The sequence below is a fragment of the Eurytemora carolleeae genome, unplaced genomic scaffold (genome assembly GCF_000591075.1).
Source record: "Eurytemora carolleeae unplaced genomic scaffold, Eaff_2.0 scaffold83, whole genome shotgun sequence".
Lineage (NCBI taxonomy): Eukaryota > Metazoa > Arthropoda > Copepoda > Calanoida > Temoridae > Eurytemora > Eurytemora carolleeae.
The window spans coordinates 71195-97201 of NW_019396027.1; the positions used below are offsets into that span (position 1 = coordinate 71195).

General features: G+C 31.2%; 1 protein-coding gene across 3 annotated transcripts in view; it reads left to right on the plus strand.

Moving 5' to 3' along the window:
* Positions 1 to 26007, plus strand: part of LOC111717720 (uncharacterized) — a 55243-nt gene that overhangs the window by 138 nt on the left and 29098 nt on the right. For 2 of the 3 annotated variants that reach the window (XM_023493224.1, XM_023493343.1), the window contains exons 2-4: positions 17629 to 17716; positions 23744 to 23842; positions 25221 to 25295. In XM_023493224.1, the coding sequence (XP_023348992.1) occupies positions 25222 to 25295 (74 nt within the window). In that variant the 5' untranslated portion in view covers positions 17629 to 17716; positions 23744 to 23842; position 25221. Of the gene's footprint in view, positions 1 to 17628; positions 17721 to 23743; positions 23843 to 25220; positions 25296 to 26007 lie in introns of all 3 variants that reach the window. The other variant, XM_023493276.1, reaches the window with a different exon arrangement.

Genomic DNA, 26007 nt, shown 5'->3' on the forward strand with positions numbered 1-26007 from the left:
CTTATTTCCGAGTTATCAAAGATTTTATTTTCTTGAATGGATATTTTTTTCATTCTCTGCATATTGTATTTTATAATTATAATAAATTAATTGGGCAATCTGCTACAGATTGAACCTGCAGTTGGAAGAATTCTTTAGAGTGTTTTCTTCCTGTAGAGATCTGAGATTTTTGTGCTGGTTTTAATCGGAACCCTGTTCGACCTAGTAGTGTCTTTCTTTCACTTCCTCAAGATTTTCTTTTCATAAATACATTTTTAATAATTTAAATTCATGGAAAACACGAAAATGCTTTTGCACCCAAGATTTAAATGCCATTTTATGAATATTCATATTTTCCTTTCGGAATTTTTTATCTCGACTTTTTTGTTTTTCGGATCATTTTTCATGCTTCTGTATTTTAGGAGTTTGTATTTCATGAGTTTGTATTTCATGAGTTTATATTTCAAGAGTTTGTGTTATATGAGTTTGTATTTCATGAGTTTTTATGTCATGAGTTTGTATTTCATGAATTTGTATTTCAAGAGTTTGTGTTTTATGAGTTTATATTTCATGAGTTTGTATTTCATGAGTTTGTATTTTATGAGTTTAGATGTCATGAGTTTGTATTTCATGAGTTTGTATTTCATAACTTTGTATTTCATGAGTTTGTATTTCATGAGTTTGTATTTCATGAGTTTGTATTTCATGAGTTTGTGTTTTATGAGTTTGTATTTCATGAGTTTGTATTTCATGAGTTTGTATTTTATGAGGTTGTATTTCATGAGTTTGTATTTCATGAGTTTGTAATTCATGAGTTTGTATTTCATGAGTTTGTATTTCACGAGTTTGTATTTCACGAGTTTGTATTTCATGAGTTTGTATTTCATGAGTTTAGATGTCATGAGTTTGTATTTCAAGTGTTATTATTTCATAACTTTGTATTTTATGAGTTTGTATTTCATGAGTTTGTATTTCATGAGTTTGTATTTCATGAGTTTGTATTTCATGAGTTTGTATTTCATGAGTTTGTATTTCATGAGTTTGTATTTCAGGAGTTTGTATTTCAGGAGTTTGTATTTTATGAGTTTGTATTTCATGAGTTTGTATGTGAAGAGTTTGTATTTCAAGAGTTTGTATTTCAAGAGTTTGTATTTCAGGAGTTTTTATGTAAAAAGTTTGTATTTCAAGAGTTTGTATTTCCAGAGTTAATTGTGTTTTATGAGTGAGTAACAATTAAATTATATTATCACTTTTTATCTGAAAAAGATAATTTCCTCCATATTCTCTTCAGTATAGATCCGCAAGTCTAAACTAAAATAAATCTGTTTTTCATCCTTCATAAGTCATGGGTTTAAAGAGTTATGCAATTGCCAATTGTGGAGGTCAATCACTAACAGTAAAACATGGACCAAACATCAAAACCTTTAACTGTGCACCGAATACAACATTTTTTTTAGAAGTTTCAGATTCTGACTTTTGGGGGTCAATCCTTTTTAGGTATTGATGATCAATATTAAACCTACAAAATCAAAAACGGTGAAAAGTATGCTTTGGATAGAATAGAAAATGAATACCAAGAACCTAACATGGCCAATTTTAAGTTGTTCTATATGGTGACCTACGAGGTCTGTCCATTCTGAGAATCCATGAGATTTTAAGCATCAAAAATTGGAATTTTTTACAGTTAAAGTGACTTGAGCCGAAAACTTTAGAATGAGATATCCTTAATCCCGATTACTTAAACTTAGTATCCAATGGACACACTTTTGATTTTCTTCTTAAACTGTTCTTTCTTGGATATAGAAGAAAAATCAAAAACCGTTTTTTTTTAAATTAGAGAGTCCCTCCCGTTTCTGTATATTAATCTTAAATGGCGTGCAATATTTCAAATTTATCGGCTTCATACATGCGACTCTGATTGGTTGAATTTTATTCACTTTTCAGGATACAAGTACAAGATTAAGTTAGTCTCGATATTAAGAAAAAGAGAGGATCAAGCATTAATCTCAATATCCATTATTCTAAAGTTTTCAGCTCTGTATGAATTTCTATCAAGTTTGAAGGCGTGTGTCAGAAAAAATTGTTGTGCCCCCTTTGGCAACACTGTGCCCCCCTTGGCAACACTTTGCCCCCCCCTTTAAAACCCCTTTTTTGAAAAAATATTGATACCTTTTTTAACTATGTAAACTATTCGATTATTTACACACTTCCATATAACAAGTGTTAATAAATGATTTATGTAATTCACTTAAGTGGACTCATCAGACAATCCCTCTTAATACTGTGGGTGAAAAAAAGAGATGGAAACGTTTCTTAAAAAATATCTATATTTTCATAGAAACGACACATATTGTATTATTATAAATAATGATATCAAAGACATATTTACATTACATTACATTTTAATGAAACTTTTATAGCTATAAAGGACAAAAGTAAGATTTTTGAGTATTTTTTATATGGGGGGGTTTTCTTAAACTTTCTTGACTTTCCGTTGCTTGCCATTTTTCTACTTATTGACACCCTGTAACTGTTGTCACGTACTAGAGAAACATTGACAATAGAAGTTAGAAATTAGAATATCTGTATGGACTGGACAGAGACGTCCGTTCATTCGAAAAATTATTATGAAATCCGCAAACTTTTTATTTTATTTTTTATACTGTACGAAGAGAATATGGTCACAGATAAAGCCACAGTTAAAAGTTGAAATAGAAGATGCGCGCGAAGCGCCCTAAAAGCCTAATATTATATATAAATAAAAGTAGAAGTTAAAGTCTCTGTATCTATGAGTACTTGTTATCAATTTACCGCTAAAAAATAATTTAACAAACATTGTTTTTTATGAAATTTAAACAAAAAAGCTTTATTTGTAATTAAATTTTTTATTTCTTTGATCATTTCCTTTTACAAAGAAATTTAAACAAAACTTTTATTATTTTTATTTTCTCACGAATGGCAAGACGACAGGTTGAATAATGGACATACTTTATGTAAGGTGCAATGTGTATACAGCAATCTGAAATATAATCCAAGGTGTACATTTATAAAAATAATCTTGATCCAGTAATGAATAAGATGTTTCTTATTTTATATAAATATGCTACACCTTCATAAAAACTTTAAAGGCTTTTCCTATCATTCTATTTTCTGCTATGTCAACTTTCATAATATACATTTATATTATACACACTAATAAAAACTATCAAAGTTTTTTTTTAAATATATTAGTACATAGTATGAGTAAATTAATTTTTAAGAAAATGCAGGAATCATTAAAACCTCGATTTTCTAGATTTCAGTTAAGGCACTGCACATATCCAGTTGCATACTATTAATCCATTTAATCCAACTTCAGATATATTAGTTCCAAAATAATTTCTTTGACGCCACTTAAGTAGAATATATATAGTTGAGGTCTGTTACAAGAATTATTCTTTGTTTATTTTTTATTCTTTCTTTTATAATACATGTGAGTACGTGATTCAATCAGATATAAAGCCCAAATTGAATTGTTATTTCTTGCCTGGGCAAGCGTAACCTAATTATTTAAGAAAAGGGAAACATAATATAAAGTTTATTTTATCTGGTCTGCAAAAGGATCAAAGACTAAATGTCAACTTTTTACTTTATAAAACTCTAGAATCCGGCCCAATATTTACTTTTTCATATTATACCCTTCTCCAGCTAACTTTTCCTAAAAGTATGGGAAGAAGATTATCCAATTTAACACTAGCTTTTTATACACAGAAAACTATTCTCTGAAGGGCCTTTAGCTCTAGCAACCCCTGCATTTCTGGTCTGCACAGATTTAACTCACTAACTCACTAATTAAGTGTTTCATTCAATTAAGTGCATTAGCTAATCAGGGCCATCGATAGACTTAGTTTAAACTTTCTTAATTTATTAAACTTAAACTTTTCTATGTTATTTAATTTGTTAAATTTCTTTCTTTTATTTCATCACATTTTTACCAATTAATCCTATTTTTCTCTCTTTTTCTCTTCATCCTTCATCCTTAGTCAGCGGAGCGTTTTAAATGAAAAATTATAACAATTCCTTTAATTAAATTATAGAACAGGACACGCTTAAATTACAAATTGTGCATTTATCTATCTATTTAATAAAGCTCTTCGCTCATATATACACGACTTATGTATGAGGATGTAAATCTCTTTTTTGATTGAATAATAAGTTGATTTTATATATTTGTTTATACGAATGTTAGGTATAGCTGGCCAAACGGCTGGACCAAATTAGATAACTTTTTTTGAGGTAACCACTGGGTCAATAACAACAAAGCTCATATATGTAAATATTTGTATATGTGTTAGCTATAGGCGGCGAAACGGCTGAACCAAATTGGCTTAATTTTTATCAGGTAACCCATGGGTAACCTAGGGTAACCTAGGCTCATAATTTCAAATTTTGTTCAAAATTCTAATTTTTTTTCGTTTTCAAAAGTTCGAATTTTTGTTATATTAATCCACGGGAGGCAACGCCGGGCACTTCGGCTAGTTATAAATAAAGCAGAGCAACGATGTAATGTTCGTTTTGTTTTTATATGTGAGCTTGACTTATATTCGTTATTTGTTCAAGAGTTATATTTTCTTAATTCTGGAATAAATCGGAAAGAAATGCCCTGATCTCAGGTTTAAGAAATTCGGTAGATTTATTGAAAAAAGTACGCCAGAGATCGCAATTTTTGCCTCTAAAATCTGTTTTCAATACTTGAATCTACCCGGATCGGACTCAAAACATAAACGTTTTAATTCAAAAGTTCACATTGTTGATACCGAGTTGAGTCGTCAAACCAATCAAAAGTTTTCGTCTTTAATTTATACTTTGTATAAATATATATATTTGTAAAAAGTATAAAGTACCTTATTACAACACGTTTTTAAGATAGTAGTTGAAAGATAAATCTAGAAATTAAGTGGTCCCAATACACTTGGCTCCATTAGGTTTATACTCTTCTTCTTCACTCTTCACACACAAACCAATAGATAGTTTTTATTGTGAACAGGAGGGAGGAGGGAGAGACGGGAAGGGAGGAAGGGGGAGGGAGTCGATGTGGGGGGGGGGGTTAGGAGGTCTGTATTATTTTCGTTGATCGGAATGAAGTCTCCTGTTCTCATGTTTTGCTGTTTTCTCGTTCTCTTGTTTTGTGTTCTCTTGTTCTCTTGTTCTCCTGTTCTCCTGTTCTCCTGTTCTCCTGTTCTCCTGTTCTCCTGTTCTTCTTTTCTGCTGTTCTCCTGTTCTGCTGTTCTCCTGTTCTGCTGTTCTCCTGTTCTCCTATTCTCCTGTTCTCCAATTCTCCTGTTCTGTTCTCCAATTCTCCAGTTCTTCTGTTCGCCTGTTCTCCTGTTCTACTGTTCTCCTGTTCTCAAGTTCTCCAGTTCTCCTGTTCTCCTGTTCTCTTGTTCTCCTTTTCTCTTGTTCTCCTGTTATCCTATTCTGCTGTTCTCCAGTTCTTCAGTTCTCCTGTTCTCTTGTTCTCTTGATCTCCTGATATCATGTTATCCTGTTCTCTTGTTCTCCTGCTGGTTCTTGTATCTGGTTTCTTATTTTCTTGTTTTGTCTTGTTCTGAGTATTGCAGTATTATTTCAATATATGTAATGAACTGTTAGAAACCAATAACCTCATGTTATATGTTGGTAAACTGCAGTATTCTAATTAGGTTAAACTCAACATTCAACTTCGTAAAGAGAAAGAGGTCTAATCTTAAAGGTAGATACTTAACTACTGATGAGTAAGTATTTTACTTTTAGCTGGCCAAAACACTCTTCAAGTCTTATGATAAAATATAAAAAAAAATCAATTTGGGTGATTCACAATAGATGGCATATACCTCAGATTTTCCGTTTCGGTACAAAACATTGTTTTCTGTCGTGTACCAGCCGTAGTACATTTGAATTTCCGACCCGGTCCCAGTTTGTATTGTATCGCCCGGACACTGGGTAAATAAAGCACACTGAATAGGACAAGCCGGTGCAACAAGGTTTACGCGGTCAGACTTTAGGTTGAGTTTACTTTTACTAAAGGTTCAGAGGTGCATGGTATGGGACAGTTAATAATAAACACACATGATCCCTCTTATACCCCAATGTTGAAATCGGTGAACCCGTCCTTTATGTACTTTTATCAATTTGGTTTGCTATATTGGAATTACATAAAGCTAGAGATCTTAGAGTGATAAGTTGATTTCGGCATGGTACATTGCACAGGGTGTTTCATAAAAACCACAGAAATTTAGTGACAACTTTTATGATTTATGCTTTATGCCCGTTTCTTGAACGCAATCCATAATTCTATCTTTTATATATTTTTCTCTTCAGACTATTTTAAAGTCTTCCATTTTTATGTTCAAATGTAAAGATTTCCATTTATCGAAAAAAAATTCCTTTAACTAAATTATCCCAGCAGGGTAAGACCATCGCGATAAATCGAAGAAGTGATTTATTCAGCACATTTTTTGCCAAAAGCAGGAGTAGGAAAAATTTATACGAAAATAAAATTGCAAATTTACTTTCTATGTTATTCATATAAATTATATTGGGAANTTAAAGCATACATTCCATCATTCTTTCGATCACACTGCAAGCCAGAAATGAAACCATTTAAAAATGAAATACCTATTCTTAAAACTTTTTTCAAATCCATATCTATTTTTCGTATTCTTAAAAGAGAACTTTTATTTTCTTAGAATTTAAATTAATTTCACAAATTCGTGGAAAAGTTTTCCTGTAAAGGTTAGCAGACCATTAGTAACCATTTTCTTAAAAACTTATTCCATCTCAACACAGAGAGAAACAGAGAAGTCCATCTTTAAAATTCCTAATCCTGTAATATGTTACACATGCAAATGGTTGTAAAATGTAGTCAACCAACTGCAAACTTGACAGATGGAGAAGGTCAAATTTATTTGACATTACTTGCACAACTTTGCGACCTCCAAAGCTCTATAATAAGAGGAGTTAAGGTTTGAAAGATAAATGTATCAATCTTACATGCAATTTTCTTTAGTTTGACGTGAAACAAGTGAACTGAAATGTAGTGTGTATATTGAAATTAATAATTAACATGCATGCATGTGCATTGTTCGCTATTTAAACAACGTAGATCGGATTGGATTATGTGATCAGCTTAAAGGGGCTGTAAAGGAAAAATGAAAGGGGGTATAGGCTGAAACCTGAGAATCTCAGGAGTTGAAAGATACCTAAAAGACATCTATCTGATGTTCCTGTCTCGAGAAATTGAGACATCAAACTGTGTCAAAATTATACCAAAACGTATATATGTATGTAATACGTCCGTATCACGTGACCAGAACTCCCTCCAATGTTAGTGAATTATACTGGTCACGTGATACATACGGAGACACATGACAATAATATTGCACTGCCATTGGTTGAAGTTCTGGTGACATCGGACGCATAAATAATAATATCAATTATATCTATTAAAAATGAAAAATTATTAAAATCAAATAATAATAGGAACAAACTTAAGTTTCTCAGGCGACTCAGGCTCCTCTGGGATATCGATGTTTTCAGATTGGGAGCGTATTTGTTGAATATAATCTGTTTAATACTACAAATTGTATAAAAAATTTTACATATATTCGTTTTGGTATAACTTTGACACAGTTTATTAATTTTTTGAGACACGAACAGCAGATAGAACTCCATGGTGGACTAAGCCAGTGGGGTTGGTCAAATAGGCCCTAGGATTAGGCCGGGTACTGTAAAAAGTCTGAACGCGCTATAGTTAGTTGTCATAGTTAGCCCTTCGACGGGACTATGCCAAGAAAATTGACCCCTGTCGTATGTTAGTCTGGTTAGGGCGACGTACTGTACCATAGGATCGGGTCAATACAAGCTGTTATCTGGCAGGCCGGTACAAACTGGGCAGGTCCGGTTCGAATTCAAATTTACTACAGCCCAGAGTGACTCGTATATGTATTAATCAACTTCAGAGATTCTCAGGTTTCAGCCTACACCCCCTTTTATTTTTCCTTTACAGTCCCTTTAAACTCTTTATTTTCCATGCTCTATGTCTTTGGGCCTTGGCCACAAGTTTTAAGAGACCCAGACAAAAAGATAGAATTATTAGACAAACTGCAAAACATTAAAAAATAATAAACATCAAATTCAATTGCACNTTCCATAGGTTTAAGTGATCTCCCAGAAAACATATTATCCTAATGTCGCGTCCTTTTGCATACTTATTAGCAGATGAAGTTTTTACCTTCTAGAAAGGCCTGAAAATGTTGAATCAAAGTACAGAAAGATAAGAAAAGATAAGATGACATAAAGGGAAATTATAGGATGGCATGTTTGATTCACAATAGTACAGTTGAAAGCTTTGTCTGATTAAGTATGAAGTATAGATATTCATATTCATCATTTTGGAAACTAAATGATTTCAATTCTATTTTTTTCTTTCAAAAGTGGATTACGCATTTCTACTACAAAAAAACAATGTAAGAATTGAGGAAAATTAAACACTTTTCATAAAAACGACGCTATTTTTTACATTGATCAGAAAAAGATTTTAAGGGGATCATTTAGGGTATATATAATCAAAATGTTAATTTATGAAAAGTCGTCTTGACACTTTTTAGCAGTGCATGCGGAAAATTAACTGACAGCATCAGCCTCAGAAATTGACAGTTGTCATAGAACTAAGTTTTTAAAATTAGATGAAAAATGTGTCAAAAGTGTTAATAGAGTTTCCTGTCATAGAACTTGTTTTCTTTTTATGATTTTACTAAATATCCCTGAATTGGAAGAATCGGTTTACGTTTCACAAACATTTATTATAAACTAAAGGGATAAAAGGATGGCATGAAACCTGATATAAAAACCCCTTTTCAGACAATCATTTTCCAAATTTGTGTTGAAAGACAGATAGATAGATAACTCAAGGCCTAACATTTTTCCGTCCATCATCATTTGAATTTAAGACATCCAAAGTACCCAAAATGACATTCATATTTCTAACAATATCAAATTTTTGTATGCTTTCAATGATATGAATAGGAATTGCAGTGTGTTTTCATGAATTAAAAGTCTTAACAGGCTTGGTGGCGTTGGGCACCTCCCCCCTCCCCCACTAAATTTATTTTCCTAGCACTCTTATTTTTGACATATCTCGACAAATAAGAAACAGTATTTTTAAAGATTTTATACATTTTTTTAATGATTAGGGAAGGGTATAGGACGGTTTAAATTAAAATAGTATAACTTTTTATCATTCAAACTACAGTACAGATTTACAGAGCTAGAGTTTTTACATTTTTCCGACCTTTTCTCCTTTTTTAAAAAACCTCCATAGCAACCGAACCATTAAAGCTAGGGGTCTGTTTTTTTAATATGCTGGCCATTACAGACTAGAATATGTGATATTTCCGCCAGCAGGTTCCAAGACGTTCATTAAAATTTCTTGATGTAAAAATTGATCATAATATTTTTCGTTTTTAAGAAAAAAAATAAAATAAAAAATACCAACAGAACAAATTTTGGGTACAAACTGGGACCGAAAAGGTTGATTCGGCTCGGAAATTCAAATGTACTACGGCTGCCCGTACTTTGTCAACTCGTTGCTTTTCTTGTTTTAATTTTGTGCACAAGTATAGAAGAAAACAAACTTAGAAGAGTCCGAACTTAATGAATTTGAGAAGTGTCTCAAATTCGCCAATAACCTGTTTCAATTGAGCGCAAGCTTAAATCTTGAAACATTGAATACAATTCTAAGTGGTACCTACCATATTTGAGCCGCGGCTCAAATTATTTAAGTTTGGCCTCTGTCCGGTAACATATAATATATTCAAATAATTTTTACTTCTTAATAGTTTTTCAATAAGTGGAGTTGATTATTATTTCAACCTAACGTGGAACCTACTTTACTTTGCTTAAAGATTTCAACCTAACGTGCAACCTACTTTACTATGACGTTATTGTTAATTTGCCTGTCTAAACTCAAAGAAGTTTAATTCTTGAAAAATTGGCTTTTCCAATTGCTGATTTTAGATTTTTCTTTTCTATCAGTCCTGTGTTATGTTTAGAAAGAAACAGATGGGTTTTCAAATGTAGTTTCAATATATTTGATGTGGCCATACTGAATATATTATAGAGAAAGAAATTGTTTGTGTAATTAGTTTTTCAAGATTTCTACACTTCTAAACCTTGCCAAAAAATAAAGGAAAAGATTAAAGATTTTAGATACAGTTAAGTTCAAATATAAAGAGACATCGGAAGAATTTATAGAACGTCGTATTCTTAAGTTCCTGCAATAATGAAATGCTGCAGAGATATTTAGTATTTAAATAATTGTTTATACGAAGCTCTTTAAAACTGTTCCTGTATATTCATGAATCATAGCTATTTTTTTTATTTTTGCAATCACTTAAATATACGTATAATAGTTTAAAACCCATTGAAAATAAGCAAGACGACATTTCATAAATTTTTTTATGTTTCTGGGGTGAACTGTAGTATACAATTATAGTACTACAAAAGCCCTCAGAGTTAGTTTAGGAAAGAATAGAAAATGCTTTCTTAAAGTATTCTTAAGTACATGGTTTCTTCAAGTACTCTTAAGTACTACTTTCTTCAAGCACTCTTAAGTACTGCTTTCTTCAAGTACACTTAAGTACTGCTTTCTTCAAGTACTTTTAAATACTGCTTTATTCAGTACTCTTAAGTACTTGTTTCTTCAAGTACTCTTAAGTACTGGTTTCTTCAAGTACTCTTTCCTCAAGTACTCGTCAGGAGTTTGTCTCGTCAGGAGTTTGTCTTTCAGGAGTTTGTCTTTTCAGGAGTTTGTCTTTCCGGAGTTTGTCTTTCAGGAGTTTGTCTTGGTGGATATCGAGATTAATGCTTGATCCTCTCTTTTTCATAATCTCGAGACTAACTTAATCTTGTACTTGTATCCTGAAAAGTGTAAAAAATTCAGCCAATCAAAGTCGCGTATCAGAAGCCGATAAATTTGAAATCTTGCGCGCCATTTCAAATTAATATACAGAAACGGGAAGGACTCTTAATTTTAAAAAACTGGTTTTTGATTTTTCTGTACTTTTTCCAAAAAAAAGAGTGGATTAAGCAAGAAATCAAAAGTGGCCACATGGGATATTCGGATTAAGCAGTCGGGATTAATGGTATCCCATTCTAAAGTTCCCAACTCAGTTCCTTGAAAATAAACTTATTAAGTGAAATGATCCATGCATTGAACAAATTCATTTCATATTCCTTGGACGAGTTAAAATCATAACTTATGTCTACCAGTTCCATTTCTGTTTCAAAGTTTTTATTTTATATTCTAGGAGGCAAACCTCAGAAGATTGAGGTGCATCGTATACTCTTGAGAAAGATTCTTAACATTATTCCAGCTGGGGTGTGGGGGTCACAATGACCCTCTAACGTTTTTTGGACATATCTCAAATAGTATTTTTCTGAGGCTGTTCAAATTTGTTTACTATTCTAACTAACACTTTCCCCTCCCTTCACGCCTTTTATACCTACTGCCTGAATGTCTTATTTTGCCTATACCAAACTTAATCTATATATTTACACCTACTTCCAGTCATTGGATTTCGACTTTTATAGGCTTTCAAAAAGCTTACAAAATAAAGTAGGGTGCACAATTTTTGCGAAGAAATTTGTTGTAGAATTTTGCAAAGACGCTTTTAAATGGAATTTGCACATTTTCAGTTTTCCTTGAATACATTTTCATTTTAACAAAATTTTGCAAATATTTTGAATACTAAAATTCGCTGGGATAAGGGCTTTTCAAAAATGTTAAATTTATCATAGTTTGTGCACTTTTTCTTATATAATTTTTTTTTGCTAAATAACTTAATTTTGCAAGAAATACTTTAAATTTAGTAAATTTGCCAAAAAATTTGCAGATTATTTAAAATTTAAATTTAGATTTGTATCCCAACAAGGAAATATGGGTGGGGGGTCCCCCTGGGAAAAGGGTTAAATAAAAGTTTATTTATTAACATTGAACCAGAACATGAAGAATATAAAGTTTTCCTCAAAAATATGAATAATTGAAAAGTATACTGCAGATACATATTTTGCCGCCTAATCTTTTAAAATCAAGACAAGAATTTCATTTCAGAGCTAGGGCTGCATTTTTCATTTCGCTCGTTCATTCTTCGTGAACGATCCATTTCGTTCGTTTTTTCAATCGTTCAAAAGAAAATTTATTTCGTTCGTACTCTAAAGTATCGTTCATTTTTCATCATTTTGTTCAGTAAAACCGTTCTTTCAGTGGATCGTTTATTCAATAAAATTGTTCGTTCAGTAAAAAAGGATATTTTTTCCAAATCTTTTTCATTTCTTCGAATGATCAATTTCCTTTTGTCCATTGTTCGTTTTTCTTCGGAACGACGACCTTTTTCACGAACACTTTCGTTTGTTCATAAAAATTTTGTTCGTTCAAAAAAACTATGCTCATCTCTAGCTGCACTTTAAACTAAAGTAAATTTCACGTCAAATCAAAATCTTATTTTTATTCCTACCTCTCTTAATGCTTTCTAATACTTGTGCATGAAATCAAGGCTAGAAGAACTAAGTCACAAAGTCGTACGTACCATTGATGTCGCGTAAAGTTAACGTTCTTCTTTTGTCTAATTTGTCTAAACCGTTCGTTTAACGTTCGTTTAACTTTCGTTTAACGTTCGTTTAACTTTCGTTTAACGTTCGTTTAACTTTCGTTTGACGTTCGTTTAACGTTCGTTTAACGTTCGTTTAACCTTAGTTTAACGTTTGTTTAACGTTCGTTTAACGTTCGTTTAAAGTTCGTTTAACGTTCGTTTAACGTTCGTTTAACGTTCGTTTAACGTTCGTTTAACCTTAGTTTAACGTTTGTTTAACGTTCGTTTAACGTTCGTTTAAAAGGATCTTCAGCTGGATCGTTCGTTCTGTTCCAAATAGGCGTTTTTGTTTTTAGAGTTAAAGATAGCATAAGATTTTCATAGTTCGTATGAATTCCATATATTTTTCTATTATATAAAATACATTAATTTAGATAATACTATACCCGGTGTTGCCCGTGGAATTTAAAAAAATTGAATTTTGAAAATATTGTGATTTAAAAAAAAATGATTTTTGGAGAGAGAAAAAAATCGATTTGTTTACCCTTTTTTATTTCTGGGGTAATTAAGAGTTCCCTCAAAAAATGTCACCCCCTGCCTTTTCGGTTAATCCGCTATAGCTGACATATAAATATATATACGTACATCCTTACATACAAATAAATATGAACGAAGAGCTTAATCATATAGATTCTTTATGTTATGTTATGTTATGTTATGTTCAAATAGTGTACATTCTTTTATTCAAATGCATTTCTCCACATATTTCAATAAAATTTTATTTCTCTGTTTAAATGTATTTCTCCATATAAATTTCACTACTCATGTTTATAAGTATACTGAATATTCCTGTGCGAGGATAAACAAATGTTTTTAAATGTCTGTTATCTATATTGTAAAGCTCTTCGATCATATATATATATATATATATATATATATGTCAGCTATAGCTGGCCGAACGGCTTAACCGTATGAACTGGATTTGTTTAGGGTCCCGGAAGTAACACAGGCTAAAAATAAAAATTCTCTTTAAATTTTTTTTTAAATCTAATTTTTTATTCCAAAATGCGTTTTCAAAAATTTGCACGGGCAACACCGGGCACTTGAGAAAGTTTTTAATAAAATATTATTACATTAGGGTGTAAATGTACAGGCCACAGGGTGTACATATAGAAATAGATTTCTTATTCTTAATCCTTTTTCCTTGCTGGGGTACTGGAAAACCAGGATACGCCCATTTTTTATGCAAAATATGACAAATGATAAATCATCGGAAAGGTCTTGTTCTCTACTTATAGAATCTGCAAGAAAGACATTGCAAGTTTGTATGATTTTTTTTTTTGCAAAATCCAGTTATATAATTAAATGTTTGCTAATAAAAGTGTCCAAAAAATGATAAAATGTACATTTTTGAAAAGCCCTTGACAATGCCATTTCAAATATGCAAAATATTTTGGAAAATTTTAAATAACCTGATGTGGTTTTACGAAAAACTAAAAATGTGCAAATTTCTTTTGACGTGTTACATGCAAATAAATAGCAAAATTTCCTTTGCAAAACTTGACTAATCCGTTTCCTAATTTCAAAGACTTTCTGAAAAACTAAAATTTTCATAGACTGAAAACTGAAAGTGGGTCAAAACAAAGATTTAGTTTGTTACAGGAAAACGCGAGTCATTCAAGCAGTGTGACTCAGGCAGTTAGTATAAAAGCCCGGTTTAAAATCTAAAGGGAGGGCTCATGGGTACTTAAGAAAAGTCAGAAAATTTCAACAGCATCAGACTAATACTTTTTGAGTACAGGGGGGGGGGGGCCAAAATTCCCCCCCCCCCGAAGGAATAGGGGTTAATATATAATAAAATTGTAATTCAAAAGTATCTCTCTGTAAATTTTGAAGAAAAAGCTATGTTTATTTGTACACCCTGTATAGATACTAAAATATGTATGGTGTCACACAATGGTCCAAACACAATTTAAGTTTGTCCGGCCCCAGGGAAGATATTGAATTTAAAACTATAAAATTTTGTCCAATATTGAAATTTCATAAGAAATGGGAAGAGTTGCAAAAAATTTAAATAAAGTAATTTAGAATCTTGCAAAATATAGATTTTTGGAAAATCAAATTTATTTATTCATTTTTGTTTTCTATAAGACAAAACTTCCAGGGCGCTTCAATTCTAAATTCAATCTTCAATTCTAAATTTTAATTTTTTGCTCTTTTATCAATTTTTTCGTGCGATTTCGAAATATCGAAATTTTTCATCTCCGATTTCTTTCACTTCTAACCATCCATATACCAATTCCCTCTGGAATCGAGTAAGGTCTAAAAACGATTTGGGCACGATCGGTTCAGCCGTTTTGACGTTTATAGGTCACAAACAAACAAAAAGACAAATCGGCAAGCAAAGTTATTTATATAAAATAGAAAACATTTCACTATAAACTAAACAGAACAAATATGTTCGTAATAAACTTAGACAATTCATTCAAAGTCATCACAGAGAGCAACTATGGTTTATATGTACTGGCACGCCTTTAGGCAACAAGAGGAAGTTATGTACACTACAGTATCCATGCAGAAAGCAGAGCCTGTACGTTTTGCTAAAATATGAAGTCTCCGAAAACAAAAAAAAAGCATAGTAAAATTACATTATGTGCTGACATCTATACTTTGGGTGATATCTGGCGGAGACATACAAAGTACGTTTAATAAGTTTTCAGTAACAACTCCCTTTAACGAAAAGCTATTGGGAAGAATCATAGATAAAGATAGATTGCGCATAAGACGAGACATTTTTCATCTTGAAAGATTTAAATGTACAGAGATGTTTAAAGATATTCCTATTATATAGATTAACTAGGTCGGTTGTGAACATTGGCTGTTCTTATGTCATTGAGTACTTGTGGTGTGCATGAGTTCTGTAGAGAGAAATTTAAGTTAGTTTAGTCCTTCTCATGTCCTTCTTCAGTTTTCGTCAATATGATATATTGCTCAGTGAAATAAAATTCACTCCTGAGTGGTTTAATAATTTTGAAATCCATTAAAACACCAAACCACCCCGCTTATCATTGAAGTACACTTTGACCCCTAGAAGTATGAGTTCGCGGACTGTACAATTCTTGGTGATTTTGCGTACATAAGCTATATATGCGCGTTTATTTATTTATCTATGGGAAGAATACACATGTGTTGAATTTATTATAATGTAACCAAAAAATCATTCTCATTAGATAACAACTTTTGCGTTAGATACAAGTTTTTGGAGCTCTAAGGTCACAAAATCCTAAGTCGAATAAATTTTACCCTCTCTTGAAGTGGTAATATTGCTCTGTAATTGTAGCTTCAAAGTTTTATTTTAACAATTAAACCCCAGAAACAGTAGACTTGTATCAAATAGTATTGACAGTTTGTAGATATTATTTTCAATTGCATTTATTTAAAAATAGCCAAGATCTTCAAATCTTTCTGGTAATATTTCAGTATTTAAAATTTCACCGCCTTTTGACCAACATTACCAACCTATTGTTCCCCCAACAGAGGAACGTTAAGTTACTTAACATCCCATGGGCCAATTAAGTACAATAGCGATCCGCTCTGCAAAGTTTTTTTTGAAAAAATTCGCGCATTAGAATCTGAAAAGACGATAAAATTTTTACAACTACTTTTTGGGTAAATTAAAATTTATGCTTAACCACAGGTTCCCTCACGGGCAGCCGTAGTACATTTGAATTTCCGAGCCGGGTCAACCTTTCAGATCCCATTTTCTACTTTACCTAGCTCTATGGACAAAGTTGAAGCGGTCAGACTTCATGCTTCACATTTACTAAAGGGGAAGATTTGCCCTAGAACCTTTGGTAAAGTAAAATTCCTTTAACTTCCCTGTAAAGTATCGTTGTAAATAATTATAAACGTTTTTCGATAAAAACTGTAATTCCTTTCTTTAAACAACTAATAACATTGGCATGACAGAGCTAAAATCTTAAATTTTCTGAAGCAAATTTTACATTTATTTGATTTACGGGTTATCAAAAGATAACAGAATAAATGTTGTTATTCCATCGATTCCCGAAGAATAATAATATTACAAAACAAAATGATAAAATTATTTTTACACTATTTTGATTTATCATACAGAACATAACATGCAATACATATATGGAAAGTTAAATAATTAATTTTTTTGCCCATGAACTTCCACTTGTTTGATTAGTTTGAATAGTCAGTAATACTTTTCAACCCAAATTGTACGGATCATTTTTTCCGCTTAAAACGCAGAGTTCTTGCCACAACTCTGATTTTTAAATCTCTATATATCTTTGCAACCTGATTTAGTAAACTTATGTATTAAAGTTAAATAAGGTTTGTAATATCAAAGGTTTACACCATCGCGGCACTAAATAAGTTCCTTCAAAGTTCTATTCAAAATACATTTGTTACCAGGCCTACTTTAAAGTTATGCCTTGATGTGATGTGATGGAACCATCACATTGACTTTTTTGTAGACCCATTGTATTGATATATTCGCCTACCATTGTACAAACGAAGTTTTTTGCCGAGTAAAAATAATCCTATAAATTTAATAAAAGGCAGAAAAAGTCAATATCGGAGAGTAATGAATTCATTCCTCAAATTTTTCCAAAATATCTTGATCAATAGGCACTACCAACCTCCTTCTCAGATATGAACATTTTTTTTACAGTGAGAACCAAAAAAATCTGGAATAAGAAGACAACTTTTAAACTGAAGTTATGACTTTAAATAGATCATTGAAAACAGAGCTTTTTTACTTTACAAGTGATTTAATACGTTATTAGTTATAGTACTATTTGCTTTTAAACAACATTAAATACACTTATGTGTTGCTACAATGTCGTCTTCCTATAATTCAACAGTTTTCTGGTTCTCCCTGTATAAAAATGAAAAAGAATTTCTTGACTGATAATAATTGCATCCATGTTTTAGACAGAAATAATCAATATCTAAAAAAATGTTTTTCTTTTTTTGTTTTAATTTGAAATATACACTTATTTTTTTCTTCCAGATTTGATATGAGTATCTGGTAGAGTTCTGTATGGAAAACGAGAGTGGTGTAAACTGGAATTACCTAAGACAACATAAATTTGTAAACAGTAGGTTATATTTTTGTTAAAAATATTTAAAAAATCATGAAACAAGAACGCAATAAAATTTTGTAAAAGCGCCAATAATAGTTTCCCATCACTTTCATTGTCGATTAATCCTAAATATAAGGTCCTACAGGGTTCGACCACCATGGATATCAATCCTAATGAGTCTGCATAGAATAAAGATAAAAAGATCCGACGTCTACGGGTATAAAAGGGACTGTAAGCGAAATCTCAAGTGACCCTTTATACAAAGATTGATAGCAATGCGTGATTCTCTTGAACGTACTTTTAAAAGCTTTATTTGCTCAAGTCTTAAATAGATTTCAATGATTATCATTTTAAAACTGATTATTTTCCATTGTGGTTTCTGAAAAGAGAATAAACAATAATAACTTCTATTGTGGTAAAACATAAAGAAATTAATAGAATTTAAAACTTTTAAGCTTAGACCATATCTTCCACCTGATCAACGATGGTAACTTTAGAATGGTGGTGTACTTGTATCCTGAAAAGTGTATAAAATTCAACCAATCAGAGTAGCTTATCAAAAGCCGGGAAATTTGAAATTTTGCGCGCCATTTAAGATTAATATACAGAAACATGGAAGGACTCTCTAATTTTGAAAAACCGGTTCGGGATTAAAGGTTTCCCATTCTAAAGTTCCCAGCTCAGATCAGATAAAGGTTCAATGATACCTTTATTAATCGGGCATCACCATCTTTGAACGATCACTTAAACTTTACGAGTACAATCCCTTTAACCCTGTCTAGACTGTTCGCATATGTTCATAATTTATATATAATTATAGAGATGAACAAGTTCACAAAATCGTGTTTTGTTAAACAAAGTCTAACAAAATAATTATATAGTCTTTCCATACTTTTATAAACTGGGGTGGAATTGAGTTTTAACTATAGAGAATAGAATATATAGAGAGGAATTTACTGGAAAAAAGTGTAAAACGGCCATTTTGTTGTACTGTTTCCATACTGCAGGTGTACTTCACATAATTATGCTATATAACCTGTTGGGCCCTGGAATATCATTTTATAGAAAATCTAAAATTATTGTTAAAAGAAAACCAAATTATGAAATAGGCTGGTTTCATAATTGACCAATGATCATTTCACATAGACTCTATGCCTTCCACTTTACAAACGATGATTTTCCGTTATAACTATAAATCAAATGATGTTTTTATTCACCTAATTCATTATAAAGTTCATTCAACAGTTTAAAAAATTCGAAATTGAAATGGATAGTCTTGGGAATATACTGTATTAATGTACTCTACTGCATATAATTTGTGAACATTTACATGATTTGTACACTTTGAACTCCCTTTCAGGCTGAAAGGGACTGAAAAAATTCATACCGAGAGATTCTTTTAATTCCTCTCTATTCTATTCTCTATGGTTTTAACAAACCTCCGCCAAATTAGAAAACTTTACTTTTATACTATTTACTCTTTACAATTATATTGGGAATACAGAAGTTTTCTGACATAAATCTACGAGAAAGATTTTAAATTTTCCCGGGGTTTCTCAGTATTAGCAAAGGGAAAATTTAAGTGAAAGAGGTTATCGGCAAAATGCTTTTAAAATCTTGAAAAGATGAAATATTTCAAAGATTCGTAAATCTAATTACTGTTTTTTTTTAAGTTTTGCAAAGTGCAGTAATATATCATAATTCATTCTATTTTCTAAAACTAAACTAAATGCGGTTTACTGTATAATGTACATAAAGTGTACAACAATATTTTTTGTTGTAATTTGAATGCCAATAGTGTTTTTCTCAAGAATATATATAGTAATTGTACCAATATTTTGCAAAACGTATTTATCAGTTATTCAAGAACAAAAATATACCGATTAAAAATAATAAAAAATAAAATTTTTTAAGCCTCATAAACAATAGAATATCCAAATTGAATTATTTAAAGGGACTGTAAGTGTAATTTCAATCAAGTGACCCTCCATGCAAAGTAGGCAGCGTATGATTTACAATGGTACCTTTAAAAGCGTTGTCTGATCAAATATGAATTAAGATATCCATATTTTTGTGTCTTTAAACTGTTTATTTTGAATTGTAGGTTCGCTTCAAAAGTGACTTGCGCATGTTTAGAATTTATTTGCATGGAGGGTCACTTGACATTCGGCTTTACAGTCCTTTTAATCCGCCGGACAACATAAAATACGTATACATTTTTTCGCAGGGAAATTAAAGGGATTGTAGGCATAATTTCAAGTGATTCTCCACTTGAAGAGTCGCGTTTCTGATTCCCAGCAGTATCCTTGAATCCTTAGACTGACCTAGGATCAGACTTATCCTTATTAATCTACATAATTACTTGTCATTGTTAAACACTTGATTTGCAAGCTTTTCATATTTTGTAAAAATATTAATATTTACTTTCTAGAAGTTCCAAAAATGTTTTTTTTTCTTTTACATAAAATATTCAGTATTTTTAAGGTGTTACATGTTTTAAGCCGTTTAACGGGAAATAAAACTCTATTTAATTCTGAAAACGTATCCACCCCCAAATTAGGAGTTTTGAACGTATTTGCGCTCAAACTCAGGGTTTACAGATCTTTAAAAAGTTTTATATGTCTCAAATGAATCCGAAAGAAGTTTTCCACAACACTGCATACTCAGTTCAACTACCTTACATAGCCGGTCACTCCCTTTAAGAGATAAACACATTCAGATATTTGGCCTCGATAGTCCATAATCCATATGCAGTCAACAGTTTAACATGGTAACCGGCCACAGCTCGGTAAATCGGCACATTTTTGAAGATTTATACCGTTACTTCTTTTATTTTACAGAGTTCTGACATGCTTGACAATAGTTAATTTTGCCTAAAATACGATGATTATTATTAAACATTAAAACAGGATTGTATAGTTTATTTTCTTTAGTCATTAAACTGAACGGATTTGTCAAAATATATACTTTCCTACTTTTTTAAAATTAAATAAAACAACTTTTTGTTTTTGCCACTAAAGTCTTTAAATGTTGGCCATACAAATTAAAACGGTTCTTGTCTTGGTTTTGTATTTGTAACTGCAGGTAGGATTGTTAATCGTTTTTAAAAACGATAAAAAACTATAGTTTTTATAACGAACCACTTGTTTTAGGAAGATAAGTTTAAGAGTGTTTTTAACGAAGGGTCGTCGTTAACCACCTTCTTTCGATAAAACCATCGTTTTAAAAACAATCGTTTTTTAAAACGTTCGTTTTGTTTTTTCTTCGTCGTTTTTAAAACGAAACGATCGTTTTCAAAAAAGTGAAAATGATTCATCCCTAACTGGAGGTTAAATATTTTACATTATAACACACGAAGAGCAAAGACGACAGTAATTTCAATGTTTATTGGTTCTCTTTGTTTAAATTTTAAAATATGAGAGAATAAATGTAAAAAAATGAGATCATAATGTTATAAAATATTTTTTTATATTATTATAATTAAAGAAAGTCCTGTGGGGGTTTTTAGTTTAATTTCATATTATAATACTCCTACATCACCATATGAGGGGGGGAGGATGTGAGGTCATATTTTTATACTAGCTTAAGTGCCCGGCGTTGAATTAAAAAATCGACATTTGGAAATAAATAAGATTTTTTTCAAAAATAGTTTAAGCTGCTAGGTCAGAAAGCTAATATATATATAGATATATATTAGTGAGTAAATAGATTATAAAACATGAAGAGCAAAGACGACAGTGGTTTCACTATTGTTTGGTTCTCTCCACAATAAAATATAAACAAATGAAAGTAAATACTTTCCGCATATTACCTTTTCATAAATATAATGTCAAAAAATGAGATCATGATGATATAAAATTATGTTTTTTTATCTGAGGATTATAATTAAAGAAAATTTTATTTTCTTAGTTTCTTATAACCTCCTTCATAATTCTAACTAAAGGAACTGGAATACAGAATTATAATACAAATAGGGGGGGGGGGGAGTGAGGTTAAAATGTTTTTTTTTAAATCAGGAGGAATCATGATAAAAGAAAACATTTTTAGACGCTTTTGTTGTAAGTTTACAACATTTACAATTTAAATTTTTTAAAAGGAGGTTGATTGAAATGACGTCTACAGTTCCTTTAATGGTGATTTTTTTTAAACACAAAACACAATTGTTTAATTTTGGGTATTGGAAAGATTTGTGTTGAATAAAAACTAAATCACACAGTTTAATCAAATATATGCTACCAGTACCCACAAACATCGGACGTTACCAATGTCGGACCGTACAAACGTCTATTCTGAACCAATAGAAATAGTATGGCGGTAATATCTATCTTTCTATCTATCTCATTATCCAATTAGAGATAAATCCTTATATCGGCGCCATCAGTAAATGGAAATATTTACTTCTATTGAAACTATAGTGGTATTTGACAAATGTTCAGTTTCTTAAGGGACACCATTGGCATTTTTATCCTTTATATTTAACTGAATTTATTTATTTCTATGTAAGTGTCTGTCTTTTTTTTTGTATGTCCGATTAGAGCACGTAATCGACGCCATAGACCTATTTGCCTTAAACTTTGATTGAGGAATTCTCTAGATCCACAATAATTTTTTAAAGAAAACTGAGTTTCCTTGCATAGTTTGGTCCCCAATCAAGTAATTCATATTATAATAGGTTTATTTTATTACTTTTTTTATACAAAGTTCAAATATGTAAACATTTGGGGTTTTTTGTTTGTTCTAACACCCTGCTAGACTGCCCAGGTCTGTACGAAGTTTTAAATGTATTAGTCGGGTGTTAACATTTATATGACACGATGTTTTTCATGTTTTTATTCCTGTATATTTGCTCCTATAAAACTATTTAGAGTCCCGTCTCCATACTTAACTTTAACAGTTCAACTGTATCCTGGGAGAGATAAAAGCATAAATATTCATATATATACATATCTATGTTCTTCAACGCTATCTTGCTATTTTGAAACCTACCCTGTCCTTATCATCTTATTTATTTGAAACCTACCCTGTCCCTATCATCTTATTTTTTTGAAACCTACCTTGTCACTATCATGTTATTTTGAAACCTACCCTGTCCCTATCATCTTATTTATTTAAAACCTACCCTGTCCCTATCATCTTATTTTTTTAAACCTACCCTGTCCCTATCATCTTATTTCTTTGAAACCTATCCTTTCCCTATCATCTTATTTCTTTGAAACCTACCCTGTCCCTATCATCTTATTTCTTTGAAACCTACCTTGTCCTTATCATCTTATTTTGAAACCTACCCTGTCCTTGTCATCTTATTTTGAAACCTACCCTGTCCCTATCATCTTATTTCTTTGTTTTTATCTTTTTGCATGAAAATTATTTAAAGTTTATAGAGATCTAGATGCCACAACTATAAAAGTTGTGGCATCAGATTTAGGCGTCGCCATCACTAATCACTATAGTTTCAGTAGAAGTAAATATTTCCATTTACTGTTGTAGCGCCGATATAAGGATTTATCTCTAATTGGATAATGAGATAGATGTTACCGCCATGCAATTTCTATTGGTTCAGAATAGACAACAAACACATGACTGAACCCTCATTGGATCAGGCGCTAATGAACTCGGCATACTAGAGTGCCATTGAAATGACTCAACTCAACGCTTAAGCTAGAACCTGAACCCTGATTCGAATACTGTGAAGTATCCCTTTAAAAGACTATAATAATTGAAAAGACGACAAGAAACTAAATGTTGGGTTTAATTTCTCAGTTTGGAGAGACTAAATGTAGATAGGTTGTCACACCTAATCTAATCCAAGAATATCAACAGCTTAACTCTCAAATTTGAAAATATTAGAATACAAAATAAAAAAACAATTAAATTTTCACGTTAAAAATGAATTAATTAAAACATTTTCATGTAGTCCGTTAATCTAACTAATTGATTTTGTGTAGTTTCCTTTTTTGCATCCTATAGTTTATAGAGTGAACTCTAGCAAATAGCAATCCCTTATACATTTTTTTCTGAAAACTAATAAAAAATTATATTTAGGTTTGAAAGGGAGTGAAGCGAGAAATAAAATGAGATGAAGAAAAAAGTTCTAAATAATGGGTCGAGGCAAATAAAAAGATGAAATCCCAATACTCCAAGGTAAACAACAAAAAAATTCATTAAAAATATTCAGCAGTTGTTTCAATCTTTTTCATTATTATTTAAAAACATATTGATAGAGGGTTGAATATCAAACAGAGCAAGTTTAGGCGCAGGATTATGTTTCAGAGTATTGAATGATTCTAATGATGATTTTTATACTCTTTTCTCTCTCTTATCCCAACTTAAGAGTAATCCGCTAATTCCTTCCAAAATGTCGTCTTCACCCCTTATTAGGTCTTATTCTCATCAAAACTCGGAATGCACCAATTCCAACTATGAAAATCCGCCAAATACAACATTAAACCGGTTTTATGAACTAAATTCTGTTGAAAAATAGAGGCAACTTAAATACGAAAACCCGAGCCGTAAATAAGGCTCAACAACAGCTTAGACCCGAGTCGTATTTTCTTGAATTTTTTAAATCGCCGGCTCAGATTTGCCAAAAAATTGGCTAAGCAAAAAAAATTGCAGAAATAAGCAAAAACATGGATTTATTTGATAATTACATATTTTGCATTTCTGTGACTTTTTTTTCAGTAGCTCAACTCTGGCAAGAATAATAGTAATTAAAACGCTTGATTTTGATAAACATCGCAATTTTTTGGGAGCCTATTATTGGGACTGTAAAGTCTAGACTTAGTTTAAGTAAACCTTGATTTAAAGAGTTGTTTCTCCGATTTTTAGCAAACCCTTTAATGATAAATGAGATAACCTTCTTTTTCTCTTGGAAAACTGATTATTTTTAATAGTGGTTTCTTCAGGAAAATAATTTGCAGATTTTGAAGATAAGAAAAAACGATATGTTTTCATTGTTATTAGTTTAAGATTAAAAAGGGAAATTGTGAATCGGATCTGCCACTCAGTCCCTGTAAGAACCAAAAATATCTAAAAAGGACCCAAGAACCGATGACCCCTGGATTACCCCTATACGAGGGCCATAACTAATTAATTTATTAATCAGCAGATCTGCCGAAGTGGAAACTCTTCCGCAAATACTAATTCCTGAAATTTAAACAAACCTCTAAAAATTTAGCAAACATTAATCCACTCTAGATGTTTGAATAAAGATAAATTTTCATCATTATGGAAAACATATTTTTAATATAATGGTCGTCGATTATATCAATACTATGAAGACGACTTTTAATAATAATGCTTTGATCCCTAACAACCATTTTTCAAATTCCAAGTTTACAAGTAAACAACGTCTTAGTATTTCTGCTGGCTTGGTGGTAATCAATATCAAAATAGAAAGTTTTCTTCATTGTATTGATATATACGACAACCACCGTATTGATATATACGACAACCACCGTATTGATATATACGACAACCACCGTATTGATATATACGATCGACGACTGTATTTTTTCAGGATGAATAGACTTGGGCAGTCAACAGGTCTTTTAATAGTCGCGGTCACCAGCACCTTAGCTGTCATATTTCTCAGGAAAACTTTCTAAGACATTCCCTAAACTGTATTGGACATTTTACATCTCTGCAGTTGAAATAGACATTTAAAAAATAAAATAGACACTTCTGATCATAAACATGAATTAGAAACTTCTTAAATTTAAAAAGACATTTATAAACATGCAATAGACATGTCTAAATCCATCATAAACTTTATAAAACTGTCATATAGGCATTATAAAACTGTCAGAGACATTTTGAAATTTTATTTTTATAACTTTCTAAAACTATGAATAGGCATTTATAATATTTTTCTGTACGTTTCTAATACTGTGATGGACATTCCTAAAACTGTGATAGGTATTTTTAGCACCTTCATACATAAAGATATTTCTAGCACTATATGTTTGAAATATCCTTTTAAAAAATTTAAAGAAACCCAAAGATGAACTCTGAATTTCTACCAAAGATTCCCTGGACTGATTTTATTGCATTGCGAAATTTGACAAAACTTTTGGTGTTGTTTAAACAAGAAAGAAAATGTATTTTAAAGTTTAAGATATGCATCAAAGTTTTAAATTTTTAAGTTCGCGATTGTGAATCGTGATTAACCCTCTCTAAATGTAGGTCATTCATTAATAGTCCTTAACTCGTATAGATTCTGACTAATCTGAAAAATGTCTGAAAAAATGAAAATAAACAATAAACATGCATGGATCTAATGTTGGAAATCGGACATAGCCATCTTT